The 14244-nt window shown below is 33.6% G+C and overlaps 2 protein-coding genes across 10 annotated transcripts; one reads left to right on the top strand and one right to left on the bottom strand.

The window, feature by feature from the left end:
- Positions 1 to 1276: 1276 nt before the first annotated feature.
- Rala (Ras-like protein A) lies at positions 1277 to 6177 on the bottom strand. 6 transcript variants are annotated; one of them, XR_004491462.2, is made up of 8 exons: positions 5924 to 6081; positions 5117 to 5170; positions 4878 to 4996; positions 4586 to 4794; positions 4339 to 4513; positions 3760 to 3876; positions 3154 to 3316; positions 1277 to 3056 (listed from the first exon to the last, which is right to left on the bottom strand). XR_004491462.2 is itself a non-coding variant. In XM_033478646.2 (7 exons), the coding sequence occupies exons 3-6, from the start codon at positions 4980 to 4982 to the stop codon at positions 3760 to 3762; spliced, it is 606 nt and encodes a 201-aa protein (XP_033334537.1). In that variant the 5' UTR covers positions 4983 to 4996; positions 5117 to 5170; positions 5924 to 6081; the 3' UTR covers positions 1277 to 3056. The 6 variants fall into 6 exon arrangements, 2 of the variants coding, with proteins under 2 accessions (XP_033334537.1, XP_033334540.1); XR_013032823.1 differs by lacking the exon at positions 5924 to 6081 and adding an exon at positions 6153 to 6177 and having other exon boundaries at positions 3154 to 3876; XR_013032821.1 differs by having other exon boundaries at positions 3154 to 3876; positions 5976 to 6120.
- A 1215-nt stretch (positions 6178 to 7392) lies between these two features.
- Pfrx (6-phosphofructo-2-kinase/fructose-2,6-biphosphatase) lies at positions 7393 to 14148 on the top strand. 4 transcript variants are annotated; one of them, XM_076519315.1, is made up of 8 exons: positions 7393 to 8195; positions 9671 to 10098; positions 10251 to 10622; positions 10697 to 10798; positions 10875 to 11109; positions 11561 to 11688; positions 12199 to 12282; positions 13218 to 14148. In XM_076519315.1, the coding sequence occupies exons 1-7, from the start codon at positions 8117 to 8119 to the stop codon at positions 12256 to 12258; spliced, it is 1404 nt and encodes a 467-aa protein (XP_076375430.1). In that variant the 5' UTR covers positions 7393 to 8116; the 3' UTR covers positions 12259 to 12282; positions 13218 to 14148. The 4 variants fall into 4 exon arrangements, with proteins under 4 accessions (XP_076375430.1, XP_076375431.1, XP_033334693.1 ...); XM_076519317.1 differs by lacking the exon at positions 7393 to 8195 and adding an exon at positions 9369 to 9390; XM_076519316.1 differs by lacking the exons at positions 12199 to 12282; positions 13218 to 14148 and adding an exon at positions 12072 to 12180 and having other exon boundaries at positions 7394 to 8195.
- Positions 14149 to 14244: the final 96 nt, after the last annotated feature.

Genomic DNA, 14244 nt, shown 5'->3' with positions numbered 1-14244 from the left:
TGTAGTAAATATAGCTAATACATATATTATTACTACTTTCTATGTATTATTATAATTGTACATTTATTCATATTTAAAAATTGTTGGTTTATATATCTTTTGCCAGAATTATATTTGATGAATATATGAATACAGCTATTAATACCAAGTAAGTACGTATACATATATTGTTATGTATGCACCTATATCGTGCTGTTACTGATTACGATTGACCCTAAGCTATATGTAGCTTAGGATCTGTTTATAGTCTTTATAGCTATGTAAATAAAGATTATTATAAAAAAAACTAAGCTGTACTTTCTCTCCACAAGAGGCGCTACAGTTCCTAAATCTGCTGACATCTGCCCAATGCAGAGTCGCCTAAAAATATTAATTTTGGCAAAACTAAGTCATAAATCAAAGTTACGGAATTGTTCAAAAGAATTTACTATGTCGATATCGTATACAAAAATAAATGACAATATTATAAAACGTAATTAATTGCTCTTTGAGGAAGAATTTAATAACGTTGGATAGCGCGGCGATATTTAAAATGGAATTCCGTATGCTATGAAATGATGTTTCACAGATACACACTATTTCATTAACAAAATATTACTCCAAAAATTATTTGCAACAATTATGTGCAAATGATACTAACATATTACGATAAAGTTACATAAAAGAAGTATTTTAGAACATACGTAGTAGAAACGTATTAACATGGTTTATGAAAAAACTAACAGAAAACTGAATTCATGGAAATACTTCTATGATTCTTAAGAGACTAAAAAACTATAACAATAATAAAAAGTATCATCAAAGTTAGTTTCAAATTTTACTTTCAAGCTACTATTTGAAAATTATAACCAAGCGCCTCATAGGTCACTTTTTTGCCTCGTTAGCAATTCTATTTCAATTTTTTGCCTTGAATCGGGTTCGTAAACATTGAACGAGCACTACTGTATTTTTTATATTTATAATACTTATAGAATTCTTAGCAATGTACAATGGAAAATAAATAAAAACGTTGTTTTTTGGTTGTATTAAAACAACTATTTTTTTACATTTATTCAATTTTGTGGAATAAGCAAATTACTACTAGGACGTAACAATTGAGTATTTTATACAGTTTCGTTGAATCGATTGAAAATCAGTAATGCATAATTAATACTTTGAAATATTTAGTGCAAAAGACATATAAAACATTCTCATCCAATATATGTATATATAAAATACATTTTATTAAAAAGTAATTATAGACATGTGGTCGAATAATTGACTATAATGCGTGAAATTACGCAAAAAAAAACGATTCCATTTATTACAGAGCAGTAACTCGAATATACATACTTTCAAATATTTTCTAGTATTGCAACAAACAAATATTTATAGGATGAAGTATGATTGAATCTATACATATCGATAAAATTGCTTTAAAGAATTCTATTAGAATATCAATCTCAGTTCGTTAACATGTGAATACTGAAAAGGCACAATAAATTTTAATAGTATAAAAATATGAAAAGTGAAATTCGCAGGGAATACTACTTATCACCTAATAAAACTAGTACTAACAAATACGTTTCTAAACCATAATCATCCCGTAAAATTTGAATGCTTAATAATACTATATACATATATATATACATATACGTATATATACATATGTATATTGTAAAATAAATATTATATCGTGTAAAACTGTATAATATCAAGACATTCTTACTATATTTTTGCATAAATAAATGCACCTCATAGAGGCTCAAGTCTTTTCAGAAAAATTCATTAATCATGCAATCAGTCTATTGAAGTCTATTAATTCACAGACTTAGTGCTTTGAGTTTAACTGTTTTCTCAGTTTTTTGTAGAGATACAACACAGAGCATTAAAAAATAAATGAATATTTCAAGTACTCCCACACACATTTAAGAATCTTTTAATCTATAGTGTAATTAACAAAAGTCAAACTCAACGAGTCTTTTGAATTGTGCCTAAAGAAGATTACATCTGGTTTAAGCAATATATCTAAACTGCTTTACACGATTTTCTTATAAATTCTACAATTTTATAAACGTTCGAATTTCTTGACTCAAGACACAACGGTATCTTACTTGTAGATCAGTGACAAATTCCTTTTTGTATTTGTACATGTTTATGCACTGTATACACAATGAGACTTGCGGAATACAAAGGAGTAATGGAAAAGCAAATTTTAAGTGAATGTACCACACATTTTCATTACTTTACAGTGTCGCGACTCTCCTAACAGATAGTTGAAACAACTTGAAATCGTTAATTTTGTTAACAAATATTTAAGAGTGCTGAAACTTGTTGAGGTTACAAATAAACGCACAAAACGTATCAGTGCAGATATAGTACTTTTATTTGCAGAAAAAATTAATTACAGCACGCTCATAATGTTTGCAATTTCTTCAAGTAACCGTTTTTAGTGATCATGGAACGCATCGCGCAAAACGTATGCATACATTCTCCGTGCCGAATAAATGAAATCTTCACTTCTATCGAATATTAATTTCAATGATTGTACATATTTCAGCACTCTAATGAATGTTGTGTATGAATATTAAAAAAAAATAATTTCATCGTCAAACAAACTACATTTGTGCTCTATCAGAAACTTTTTACACTCCACATTATAGCAAAATCTGTGTTGTAAATCGGTAACCATGAAGGTGCTTGTAAATATCAGTCTACCATTAATGAATCAGCCACTTTATGAAAAGAAAAACAAGAAAGCGGAAATTTTGTAATCCTCCATAGAATATAAATATGAATAATTTATTAAACTTGACGTGTTCTCAAAGCAAATATTTAACCTGTTTAATGTCATTTCACTGTAAAGTGTTAGAAAACTTCCAAGTGTATATATATCATTTCTCTTACTCAGGTTTTCATAATTAGTAGTTGAATGTTCCGTTACAGAATTTATACACATCGTTTTATATTCGTTAGAGCAAAAGGCAGCAGTTTCTTTTCTTCTTACGCTCGTTTCCATCCCCTTGATTTTCCTGTGCTTTGCGCGCGACTATTGCACGCATTAAATCAAAGAATACCTGTAATATGATAAACAAGAATCGTCGATCTTTAATATACGCTTCAATTTATCTACGTTATATTAGATTAATTCGATATAATATATTAGATTATTACCTAATAAATTTTAAACATCAGTGTTTGGTGCTAAAATTAAACTTTCTGTTTTTGTTATTTGTTCAACTATCATCGATTAATATGTAGTGTTCTATTATAATTAGTGAGATACTTGCACCCAATGAACAAAAATACAGAAACATGATGTAGAGTATTTATGTTGCTAGAATAAACATGCATAAAGGCAAGCTGTATTCACTATTTCAGACAAAAGACCACAGTATCATTCCAGAAGTTTCGGGCTCTAATATTAAATAACAAATGTTGAATATCAAAAACAAAAATAGAAAGTCATTCTGTGCTTGTACAACTTGGAACATTGAAATGAGATAATACATGCATACGCAGTATTTCAGGCATAAGCAAGTGTCAACCTGGTAAACGATATACAAGAAATCTTCTCTTTTTTATGTGCCAATCTGACACTCTCGCAGAAGATTGATACTTCTGGTATAATTGTTATCTGCTAAAAATTATGTTCGTACATATTTACTAAGATTTCAGAAAAAAGAACTAAAAAGTAATATTATAATTTACGGAAACTTCAATCATCGTCCAGTTGTGTTTGTTATGAAAGATTAAAAAACAGTGCGAAAAACATCAAACCTATAGAAAAATGCACTTCTTTTTCTTCCTCTTCGCTCGGTCTTTTCCACGACCGTTACTTGCCGATTTGTCTTCGATCTTGCGCGAACTTATTTCACGCATCAAATCGAAAAATACCTGGAAATGTGCAATTGATGCTGTTTCAAAGCTTCAAGGCTTGAAAAAGGTGCTTTACTGATCAATAGAAGTATGCAATGTGTAATATGTGTATATTCAGTGCTTGTACGATACAATCTCACAGAGTGGTATTCGCGTGAATAAGCTACATATCATACGCATAAAAAATAAAATAAAAAATGTGTAATAAATTGCAAAATTAAGCTGTATAAACATTTATCTCATGCAGTTTCTTTATGTTCTAAAGCCTATAGCAATGACAAATTGGTGTAGTAAAAGAATACTAACGATATGTATATGTTACACACTTTTTATTATTCAATTGCATCACTATTTTGGCTATTAATAAAATACTATTATAGACATTAATTACTGTAACGAATAAAACTCTCTTCTATGGTACACCCCTACTTGTAAATATATAAAAATAAAAAGATGCTACAAAATTTAATTATCTGTTACCTTGTCAACATTTTCCTTTGTTTTTGCGCTTGTTTCTACATATGGTACACCCCATTGCTGTGCTCTTGCTTGAGCTTCAGCTAAGCTCACCTTCCTTTTCTCTTGCAAGTCACTTTTATTTCCCACTAACAAAAATGGAATGTTCTCATCGTTTTTTACTCTAAGGATCTGTTCTCTGCACATATGAAATAACATGCTTCACTAGTATACATTGCCTTTTACGTACACGTATTCTACTATGGTTTACCTAAACTCTTGAGTTGCTTGAAAACTATCGTCTTCTGTTATAGAGAAGACACAAAGGAATCCTTCACCACTTCGAAAATAATTATCTCGAATTGCAGCATAATCTTCTTGTCCTGCAGTATCTAGGATGTCTATTTGTACTTCCTCTGCATCTAATACAACTTTTTTCCTATAAGAATCTGCTTTAGTGGGTTCGTAGTCCTGTACAAACTAATAGAACCAGAAAAAGATATTAATATTTTCATCAGTTCAACTTATATGTACTTTTTATGTTTATTAGACACTTGGTATACCTCGTCATACATAAATTGTAACGTCAGAGCTGACTTTCCAACACCTCCACTCCCAACCATTATAACTTTATGCATTGCTGGGGTATTGCCTGGCTTCTTTGACATATTATTATAATTATCTGAAAACAAATATCAAATTAAATAAGAAACGCAAGTTCATAGTTAAGGAAGAACGTGCATTTGTACAAAGGTTCTCTTGTGCATTTTGAACCATTAAATTTACTGGAAATTAACTTTACCAAAGGAAGTTGAGAAAGACAGGATGTGAAACTACTGTTGTCAGCGTGAGAAATCTAAAAACAAGGTCAAGAGTATATATTTACATATATTGTATTACCGTTTATAACGTATTGCAATTTATTTTGAACAAAGACTTTTGGTGCATTCGTCGTTTCTCATGAGAAATTGCAATTATTAAAATAACAATCGAATATAACCGATAAATATGTAATAAACACTTACATATATCTTTACTTAATGCTTTGACACCATTAGTAATTATCAGATAATATATTCACGTTAAAAAATAGAAATGTGAAGCAGTTGATTAGTAATTTTTCACTAGAAAAACATCATAACGAGACAATTTATCGTTTCAAAAAAGTAGATCAAACGGTGAAGACAGAATGAGGAATAATATGTATACAAATAAATAAAAGTGAACACGATATGCTACTTTAAAACGCAACAGTCCTTATCGGAAGACTATACACGGGTAGCTATGACCGAAAAGAAACTAAATGTAGTTTTGTGGCACACAACGTAGCACATTTTACTTTCTCCGTTTTGTGTTGATATATTACACAGATCGTAGCACGAGCACAAGAATCATCGAAACGGATCTTGCGAAAACTGTATATCGTAACAACGTGAGAAAGTCAACATCCGTGTTGTGCATACGTTTGTAAATAGTAACAAACGAGATAATGAAAACATATCTGAACGCATACGAATGACAAGTAATGAAAAAGGCGGTGCCACACGCCCAGTTTCACAAACAATCTCCTTGATTTCAACGTTCATTCTTACACTCTAATAATATTTACCGAAAATATATTTCTACTGTCAACAGTTGTCGAATATGCGTCGAATAAATACCTTCGAGAATCGCGTGTACTGAAAACTATTATATTCTTTCTACAAAGCTAGTCGTCGTGCTGTATGTACTTGGTTGTAACGCGACTGATAGGTGATGGTGATAATAATTATGTATCTACTGTACATACATACACGAATGTACACACATTCATACATAAGAAATATATATGTACATACACACTATGTACGTGCACTCTACCGGTATCTTTCTGTACTGTGACACCAGTTTGCTGTCATACGTTACACCACATATGTATACATACATGCTACTACTACACTACTACTAGGTACATATGTGTATATGCTCTAAAGTATTTACACACAGTGTTTCTTTTATAGTATGTATCGTGTTTCAAAGCTCACGTAACATAGCGTTTGCAACAGAGTTTACAATCCCTACAGTTTCATAGCACAACCAATCGCGAGGCTTTAACCAACTGTCAGTCAATCAGGACTAAGATAAACTAACTTTGTCTATTCCCAAACGTCTCGCTGTGTCCCCAATGTTGCGTTACGTTACGAGGAAAAGACTGTACATAATTTAATCTTAAAAGTGCCACGTGAAAAGAGAATGCACCAGTTATAATATTTTAAAAGACCTACAAAGTGTTGGATTTCCTCATAAAAATTAGTAGCACTAATTACTTACTTGGCTCTATCTTATTCAATTTATACATAAATATTAGAGGAATTGCATTACACAGTAAAGCATGTAATTAATGTTTAAAATATAAAGTTAAGTACATATGTAACAGTTTGCTTCGTAAACATACATAAAAGACTATAAATGCAGTTAACATTGCTAAACCATTTTAAAATGTATACGATGAAAAATGTTTCTTTTATTAATTTATTGTTTCTTTCTCTTCGTATAATTGATTACTATCACTTGTATTAAGTAATTTGATAAATGAACAATATTGGAATTTTCCATAATTATTAATCTATTTTGTCACTTAAAATAATGCTTAAATTCAATTAACATTTCAAACGATTTGAATTTTTCGTTATAACAGTACGCACAAATATGTATTCTCTGGTGATTTTTTCAGCATCACATTTTTTTCATGCAGGTACATTACCCAATATGTATTCATCATTTCCTAGTTCCAAATGCTTTTTATTGGTTGCTACAATGAAAAACATACATACGTAATGTTTAAAATTTACATACGTAAAACAACGTATGCATGTACATATACATACATAATCTTCAGTGTTCCTAATTTTCAGAATTATGTACAATTTTTGTACGTTAACGTACATATATCGAATCATTTTTAATGAGTACATGAAAAAACGCATGATTTCATTCGAATTATTAGCCTTCCTTCATCCGCGTTTAAAACTAGAAGGAATTGGTTAGAAAATAATAAAGTGACGTCAAGAAAAGTCGCGTGATCGGCCTCGAGGCTACGGGACTGGTCAGAGGTATCTCATGCGACAACAGTGGTGTTCGCTAAAAAGTTTTGCCCGAATTAACGATTAAGTTTCTTAAATGTTTACGAGATTCGTTAATTTTACATTACAACCATTTGAGCTTTGAGAACAAATAACTTGATACATATTTTGAGAAGATCGACGATTGCTCAAGGAATTTTTCGAGATGCAAAAAGAAGCCACCCAATGAGAGTTACTGGCGAAAGATTTCCTCGCTGCTTGTCCCATACGTAATAATAATCGGTTCGAGACTCGGGACCTGTATATGTACATAGTGTGGCACATACATACACTAAACTTCGGACTTTTCCGGCGCGCATTACACCACATACATTGTACTTAGTCTTACGCTTCTGTGTGAAAGTTCCCTGTTCAAACAGGTTACGAATCGGTAGTATTTTTATTCTTTTTTCCCCCATTACTATTCTTATAGTAATGTCGAATCAACACGATGACGTTTTGTAAAATTTACCAACGATAAAATGGAACTACAGTGGCAGTGAAATTATCGCGACGAGTTATCATATACGATTAATGAACAGACAGTCACATACGTAATTACGTAGTGCACACTAAACTGGCAAGATTGAAAATCATCGAGTGTTCGTCTCCTCTCAGTGAACAGTGTAATAAACGAAACGATCAGTCTATTAAATTCAAGGAAAACGGCGAGGAAACGTCTACGCGGTAAATCTCGTAGAATGACCGATCCGAAGATAGAGATGCATTACACGCCACCGACCTCCGACACCATTCAAACGAAACCTTTCCCCATTCGAGGTAAGATTAAGAACATATCACTTTTCTAAAAGGACATAAAAAAATAGGTATTTTCATTTGTCTATCAGTGAACCGATTTTTCGAAACAGAAACTCGAATACAAATTTAATTTGTAGTATTTTCCTTCGTCTGAAACTACTCGACAGTATTGCACTAATCATATTATCAATACTGGTCTTATTAGGTGCTCCAACTTACATCTTACATTTTCTCTTTGAAACAAACAGAAGCTAGAAATTTTGATTCTTAAGAAATCACTGCCCCTACTTTTTGATTACAATACATATTTATACCTTTTCGTTCTCCAGGAACATAACCTGAAAAGATGCGTTGTACTGTACCGCGTGTAGATGTATGTATACATATGTATGACGTGGATGTGGATGCGAATGCACATGCATACGTATATACATTTACGTGTTTTAAATGCTTGAATTTTGTGATAATACGAAGTTAACTAGAACTGGTATAAACAAGTTACATATATCCAGCACTATAAAAGCTGTTTTTTATTGTAGCCTTGGTCGTGAACGATTGATTCCTCGAATCGATGTTTTTCTGTCGATACGATCGATAGATAATAATTCTGTTATCGAATAAGAATTTCGATAGTTTTCGATCGTGCAATTAGTTTGATTTCTCGTACCAGAGATAACGAATTATGTATATGTATGTATAATTTAATATAATACATACACTGTTTACGCTATTTTTAAAGTAATTGTATATACATATGTACGTAATTGTCGTACCTTGGTCTCTACTTGATTTATAAAAATAATCAACAACCGATAAAATTAATCTCGTTAGATAGTACAACCACGATCAGGAGCGTCTACGCGGCTATTCGTCGATGTCCAGTAACAATGAAACAGCAACAGATAACAGGAACAGTTTACTTTGAAAAGTCTATCGGCAATTCACGAGCTTATGTCATCGCTATATGATACAATGCCGATTTTTTCAGGATGTAATGACGAATACATGAGTCTTCATCCGTTTGAGTTTTTTATTTTTCACGAACCTTATAAAATCTTGATTCGATTACTTATTCTCAATTTCTGAGTTAGTGAAAATAGTCAATTGATCATTAATAGCACAAACTGGGAATTGCGTAAATTTCTCTGGGCAGCCGTGGCGTTCTGATCTCTCATAAATCTTGCAGATGTCGAGCGAGAATATCTCTAACACAAGAGTAATAAGATTTCTCGTTAAAATTCTGTTTGTTCGTTTCAAAAAAATTCTGTGTTTTATAGGTTACATTTATTTTATGTTTATTAATTAGCTAATAAGAGACTGAAAACTAATAAATTATTTCGTCAAAATCAATGGTTCATTTCCTTTTTTGGCCCAATTTCTTACAACAATACATATCAAGGACCTATGGAAATTATGGTTTAGAGTTGAAAAAATAACGTATTTTGTACGCGGCGTAATACTGGCATTGTTTAAAAAGAATTTACTGCTGATTTTAGGTGAACGAGCGAACTTTGTGAACAAGCCTCATGTGATCGCTATGGTGGGTCTGCCGGCTCGCGGCAAAACCTACATATCGAAAAAATTATGCAGATACTTGAACTGGATCGGTATTAGCACGAAGGTCTTCAATCTCGGAGAATATAGGCGGCACGCAACCACTGCCTATCAATGCCATGAATTTTTCCGTCCTGACAATATAAAAGCGATGGCAATACGAACCCAATGCGCGATGGATGCCCTCAAAGATGTCTGTCAATGGTTGGAGAGCGGGGACGGCGAGGTGGCTGTCTTCGATGCCACCAATTCCACTATCGAAAGACGTCAATTGATTCGTGACATCGTCGTCGAAAAAATGGGCTTCAAATTGTTCTTTGTTGAATCTGTGTGCAATGATCCAGAAATTGTTGAACAGAATATTATGGAGGTATGCACAGTTTTTCCTTGAATGCTTTTCAGAGTATAAGAAGCTTTGGAGGTTTCTTTGAGTCTTGTATGAAATTTTTAAGATTATACAGAGATTGCAAGACTAGAATCAATTGCTCTTCATTCAAGAACATTAATTTTCTGTTTGCTTAGGTAAAAGTAAGCAGTCCTGACTATGCGAACATGAACAAGGAAGAAGTGTTAGCTGACTTTATGCTAAGGATCGAGCATTATCAAGAAAAGTACCAGCCGTTGGATGAGAATCATGAGAGTGATCTATCCTTCATGAAGATTTATAATACTGGCGAGAAGGTGTTGGTTCACAAACACGAGGGTCACATACAAAGTAGAATAGTTTATTACCTCATGAACATTCACATAGTACCACGTACAATCTACTTAACCAGGCATGGTGAGAGCAAAATGAATCTTGAAGGTAAGATAGGTGGAGATTCTGAGCTCAGCGAGAGAGGTTTGGAGTATGCCAAGGCTTTGGCTGCCTTCATCACTAGTCAGGATATACAGGTAAAAAATAACGAGAAAGATGATTATTATATTTTTATGAGAAACTGTAGCAATTGAAATCATATTAATTCTAGGGACTGCGAGTGTGGACAAGCTGGCTGAAGAGGACTATACAGACTGCAAACGACGTGGATGTGCCTCAAGAAAGGTGGAAGGCGCTTAATGAAATTGATGCGGTGAGCTGACATACCTTACAAAATTTACACCTTTGGGTAATCTCATGTGAAAAATACAGAGGAGAATTGTCTACAGGGTATCTGTGAGGAAATGACTTACGAGGAAATTGCGGGAAAATATCCGACTGACTTTGCTGCCAGAGATCAGAACAAATTCTCGTATCGCTACCCAAGAGGAGAAAGCTATGAAGATCTAGTAGCAAGGCTAGAGCCAGTGATAATGGAGCTAGAGCGACAGGGTAATGTTCTGGTGGTTAGTCACCAAGCAGTTTTGCGGTGTCTGCTCGCCTACTTCTTGGATAAAAGCGCGGGTGAGTGAATGTTTGTATTCGCTTGTTTCAATCAAATTTGTTTGTGAAAAAGAGGAAAAGAGGAAAGGAGAGAGGAAGAGGGATATCAAACGATCTATTAAGTACAATATGCGTGATCTGAAACGTGTTAAGTATTGTAGACAGGAAGCGTACAAGGGAAATATAGAACAAAGTTATATAACTGTGACCTTCAATGTATAGAAATGGAATAGAAAGATAGATACATTTGACACCGAGATGTACGACGTTCAAAGCGTGATGATTGTAATTGATATAATTCTGCCGGTGCAAATACTGCACTGATCGCATGTTTATATGGCATTACAGTTTTCTATACATGTAGTTAATATAATCTAACATTGTTATATCTAATATTGTTATTCTTATTTATCTCACATATATATTATTCATTGCTGACTGACTATATAATCGTAATTTGCTTCTATTACAGACGAGCTGCCATATTTACAAGTACCGCTGCACACTATCATAAAATTAACACCTGTTGCTTATGGTTGTAAGGTGGAACATATTCGATTACCCATAGACGCAGTGGACACGCATCGGCCAAAACCAAAGGTAGAAACGATTAGATTTGAATCATAGTAATCGTTCTTATACTTTTCCTCCTCCTGACCCATACGTAGTACATCCTACGCATAACTTGCTGATCCTAGTTTGGAAAAGGTAAGAAAACGAAAGGAGGCGTGTGTCTCTGCTCGTTATGAGCCTCATGAATAAACTATAACAAGCCCTCACGTTTCTTGTTTTAATGTTCCCAGAATGCCTGACTGTTCAACTAGATTGGGGTCATTTCCTTGTGTCTAACATTATATCTGATCTACCTTAACGCATTTTACTCGCTCACTTTCTTTTTCTTCCTTTATTTCCTTCCCCGAATTCAAGGTTGCAAATCAGAAAAACAAAAAAAGCTGCGCTGCATGCAATTTCCTTGTATCTAGGTCGTATGGATACAATGTGAGACGTCGTAGCATAAATCTATTTACAATATTGCACTGTAATAACGATTATATCTATTACGGTCCCCGTATAAATGTGTAAAGATGGTGGGCATTCATTTGTTCCAAGTTAAAACATTCAAGACTGTACGCATCCGTGGTTAAAGGACATCGTCGCAATTTACTGTAACGAATCTCACGTATACCCATTGCGGTAAATATTTCTTTATTGTAAATGTAAATCATCGTAGCGAATAAGTATCTGTGAATGTTTAATCATTGTAGAAAAAAAATTATCCTTTTACTGTGTTGCGATTCGACGATAAATTTGTTTCCTCTATCGATGGTACAACGTGGCTTCAGAATTTTTTGTTATTCAAGTATTGGAAATAACATTCGTGTGTATTGGTTGTCCAACTTAAGAGAGAAGTAAAACACAAATACGCTGGCGGCGTGGTCGAACGTGTTAATTGCCTATTGATTTATTTTAATTATCTTTGCGAAGATAAATACATGTTGCATACCTACTGAATGCTTTCAAGGCAATAGATAATTGAGAATAGATATTCTCCAAGCAAACTATCAAACCAAAACGACCGTAATTATTTTGAAAATTCCCATCGTTTATATTATAGCAGGCATGTGTGGGAACCCGGTGTTACAGAATCAAAACAAGACGAAGAAATTCGAGCGGGATCGGGCAGAATTCCAATACATTTCATTGTTCGAGATCTCAAGATCCCAAGTGTTTCGGGACTGTGCTGAGTTCTCGGGTAGGATCAGGCAGTCTCGGTTTCTACGCATGAATAAGATATGTAACAATATTCATGTATAGAGAATCGAGTGCGATTCTAAAACTTTTGGGACCCGAGATCTCGAACAGTAAAATGTATCGGGATGCCACCTGACTCTTTCCAATCCGTCCCGAACTTCGGATTCTCGAGACTTGAAAGGGTTTGCATATTCCTATATATTATAGCATAGCATTTTATAGCGATGTGCATAGAATGTTGAAAAAGTAATTTTGTTGTGTGTTACTCGATCGTTAAGTTGAACAGACAATAGTAGCTGTGTCTTATGCGCTTATGTGTACTCTCATGGACCATCATGCGAATATCGTATAATCGGTCCGTATGAAACTATTTTCAGATTCCAGGATATCTAGAGGAACGATTCCGAGGGGATGGAAAGTTGCTTCACACGTGATAACGACGACGTTATAGCACGACAGAGCTTATCCTTGCGATCGTTCCGAGGTGCTGAAGACGTATTCGTTTGGCAGCTGGCTGTCATTGCATGTTCGACGTATTGCAACATGCATCCGGTTTACTTTCCACACCGAACAATTTAGAGACGAAATATATGTAACACCGATCGACGAAAAATCTTGTACTAATTACGTGACCGAAAGATACCCTTTTTTTCTCTTGTAATATAGAACGTATGCTAGCAGTGTAGCGCGCGCGAGCGCTTTATTGTCTACTTTCAAGTTATCCCTGAAAAAGCAGAAATATTTGATCAGTTAATTATGGAAAGGTATCGCGGAACTCTAGCATACGTATAGAAAGATCGTGCGGAATGTCGTCATTAGTTTCAGCGATATTTGACCCTATTCGATTTTTGGAATACATCCAAATACGTGGTTCTTTGTAATCTAATCGTTGTTATCGTAATAACAATGAATCGATCCATACGGGTGTTTCTTAAAATAAGTAGTGATTGTATGACAATGGTTTCATAGAAGAGTTTTCTTTTTCTTTTTTTCTTTTTGGATACCATGATTCTGACAAATTGTCAACTCAATGAGGTATACCGATTAGAAAACAATTGTGAGATGTCAATCTATTACAAAAATTATTCTCCTGAGCAAGAATCATACTCTAACTAAAAAGTTTTGTCAACTCGCGTAATAATCGTAGTTGTCGGTACGATGGGATAAGTTTCTATTATGTATGTATATTTGCTCAGACGATCGAGTTGCGTAAAAAGATGCTAGACAAGTATAATTTATTTCAAGAGAAATGTACATATTTTTTTAATGCCCTTCACGACAGAAGCAAATAAATTTACTTAAAAATAATTCTCCGTATTTTAATTTGCCTGCTGACCTAAATAAAAATAACCACAGTTTTTTAAAAATTTAAGTCAAATTTAAAATGCTTAAAGTTTTCGTAGT

This window comes from Megalopta genalis, chromosome 2 (assembly GCF_051020955.1).
Source record: "Megalopta genalis isolate 19385.01 chromosome 2, iyMegGena1_principal, whole genome shotgun sequence".
NCBI classification, from domain to species: domain Eukaryota; kingdom Metazoa; phylum Arthropoda; class Insecta; order Hymenoptera; family Halictidae; genus Megalopta; species Megalopta genalis.
Note: the sequence above shows the minus strand (reverse complement) of the source record. Positions and strands in the feature narration are given on the sequence as shown.

What these genes read in the sequence shown, in the direction of transcription:
- Rala (XM_033478646.2), bottom strand. Translation starts at nt 4,982, where the DNA reads ATGTCAAAGAAGCCAGGCAATACCCCAGCAATGCATAAAGTTATAATG. An exon ending in TACAATTTATGTATGACGAG is followed by an intron (nt 4,795 to 4,877) that starts GTATACCAAGTG and finishes TGGTTCTATTAG; the next exon opens with TTTGTACAGGACTACGAACC. An exon ending in CAAGCAACTCAAGAGTTTAG is followed by an intron (nt 4,514 to 4,585) that starts GTAAACCATAGT and finishes TCATATGTGCAG; the next exon opens with AGAACAGATCCTTAGAGTAA.
- Pfrx (XM_076519315.1), top strand. Translation starts at nt 8,117, where the DNA reads ATGACCGATCCGAAGATAGAGATGCATTACACGCCACCGACCTCCGAC. An exon ending in TCACTAGTCAGGATATACAG is followed by an intron (nt 10,623 to 10,696) that starts GTAAAAAATAAC and finishes TATTAATTCTAG; the next exon opens with GGACTGCGAGTGTGGACAAG. An exon ending in CTTCTTGGATAAAAGCGCGG is followed by an intron (nt 11,110 to 11,560) that starts GTGAGTGAATGT and finishes CTTCTATTACAG; the next exon opens with ACGAGCTGCCATATTTACAA.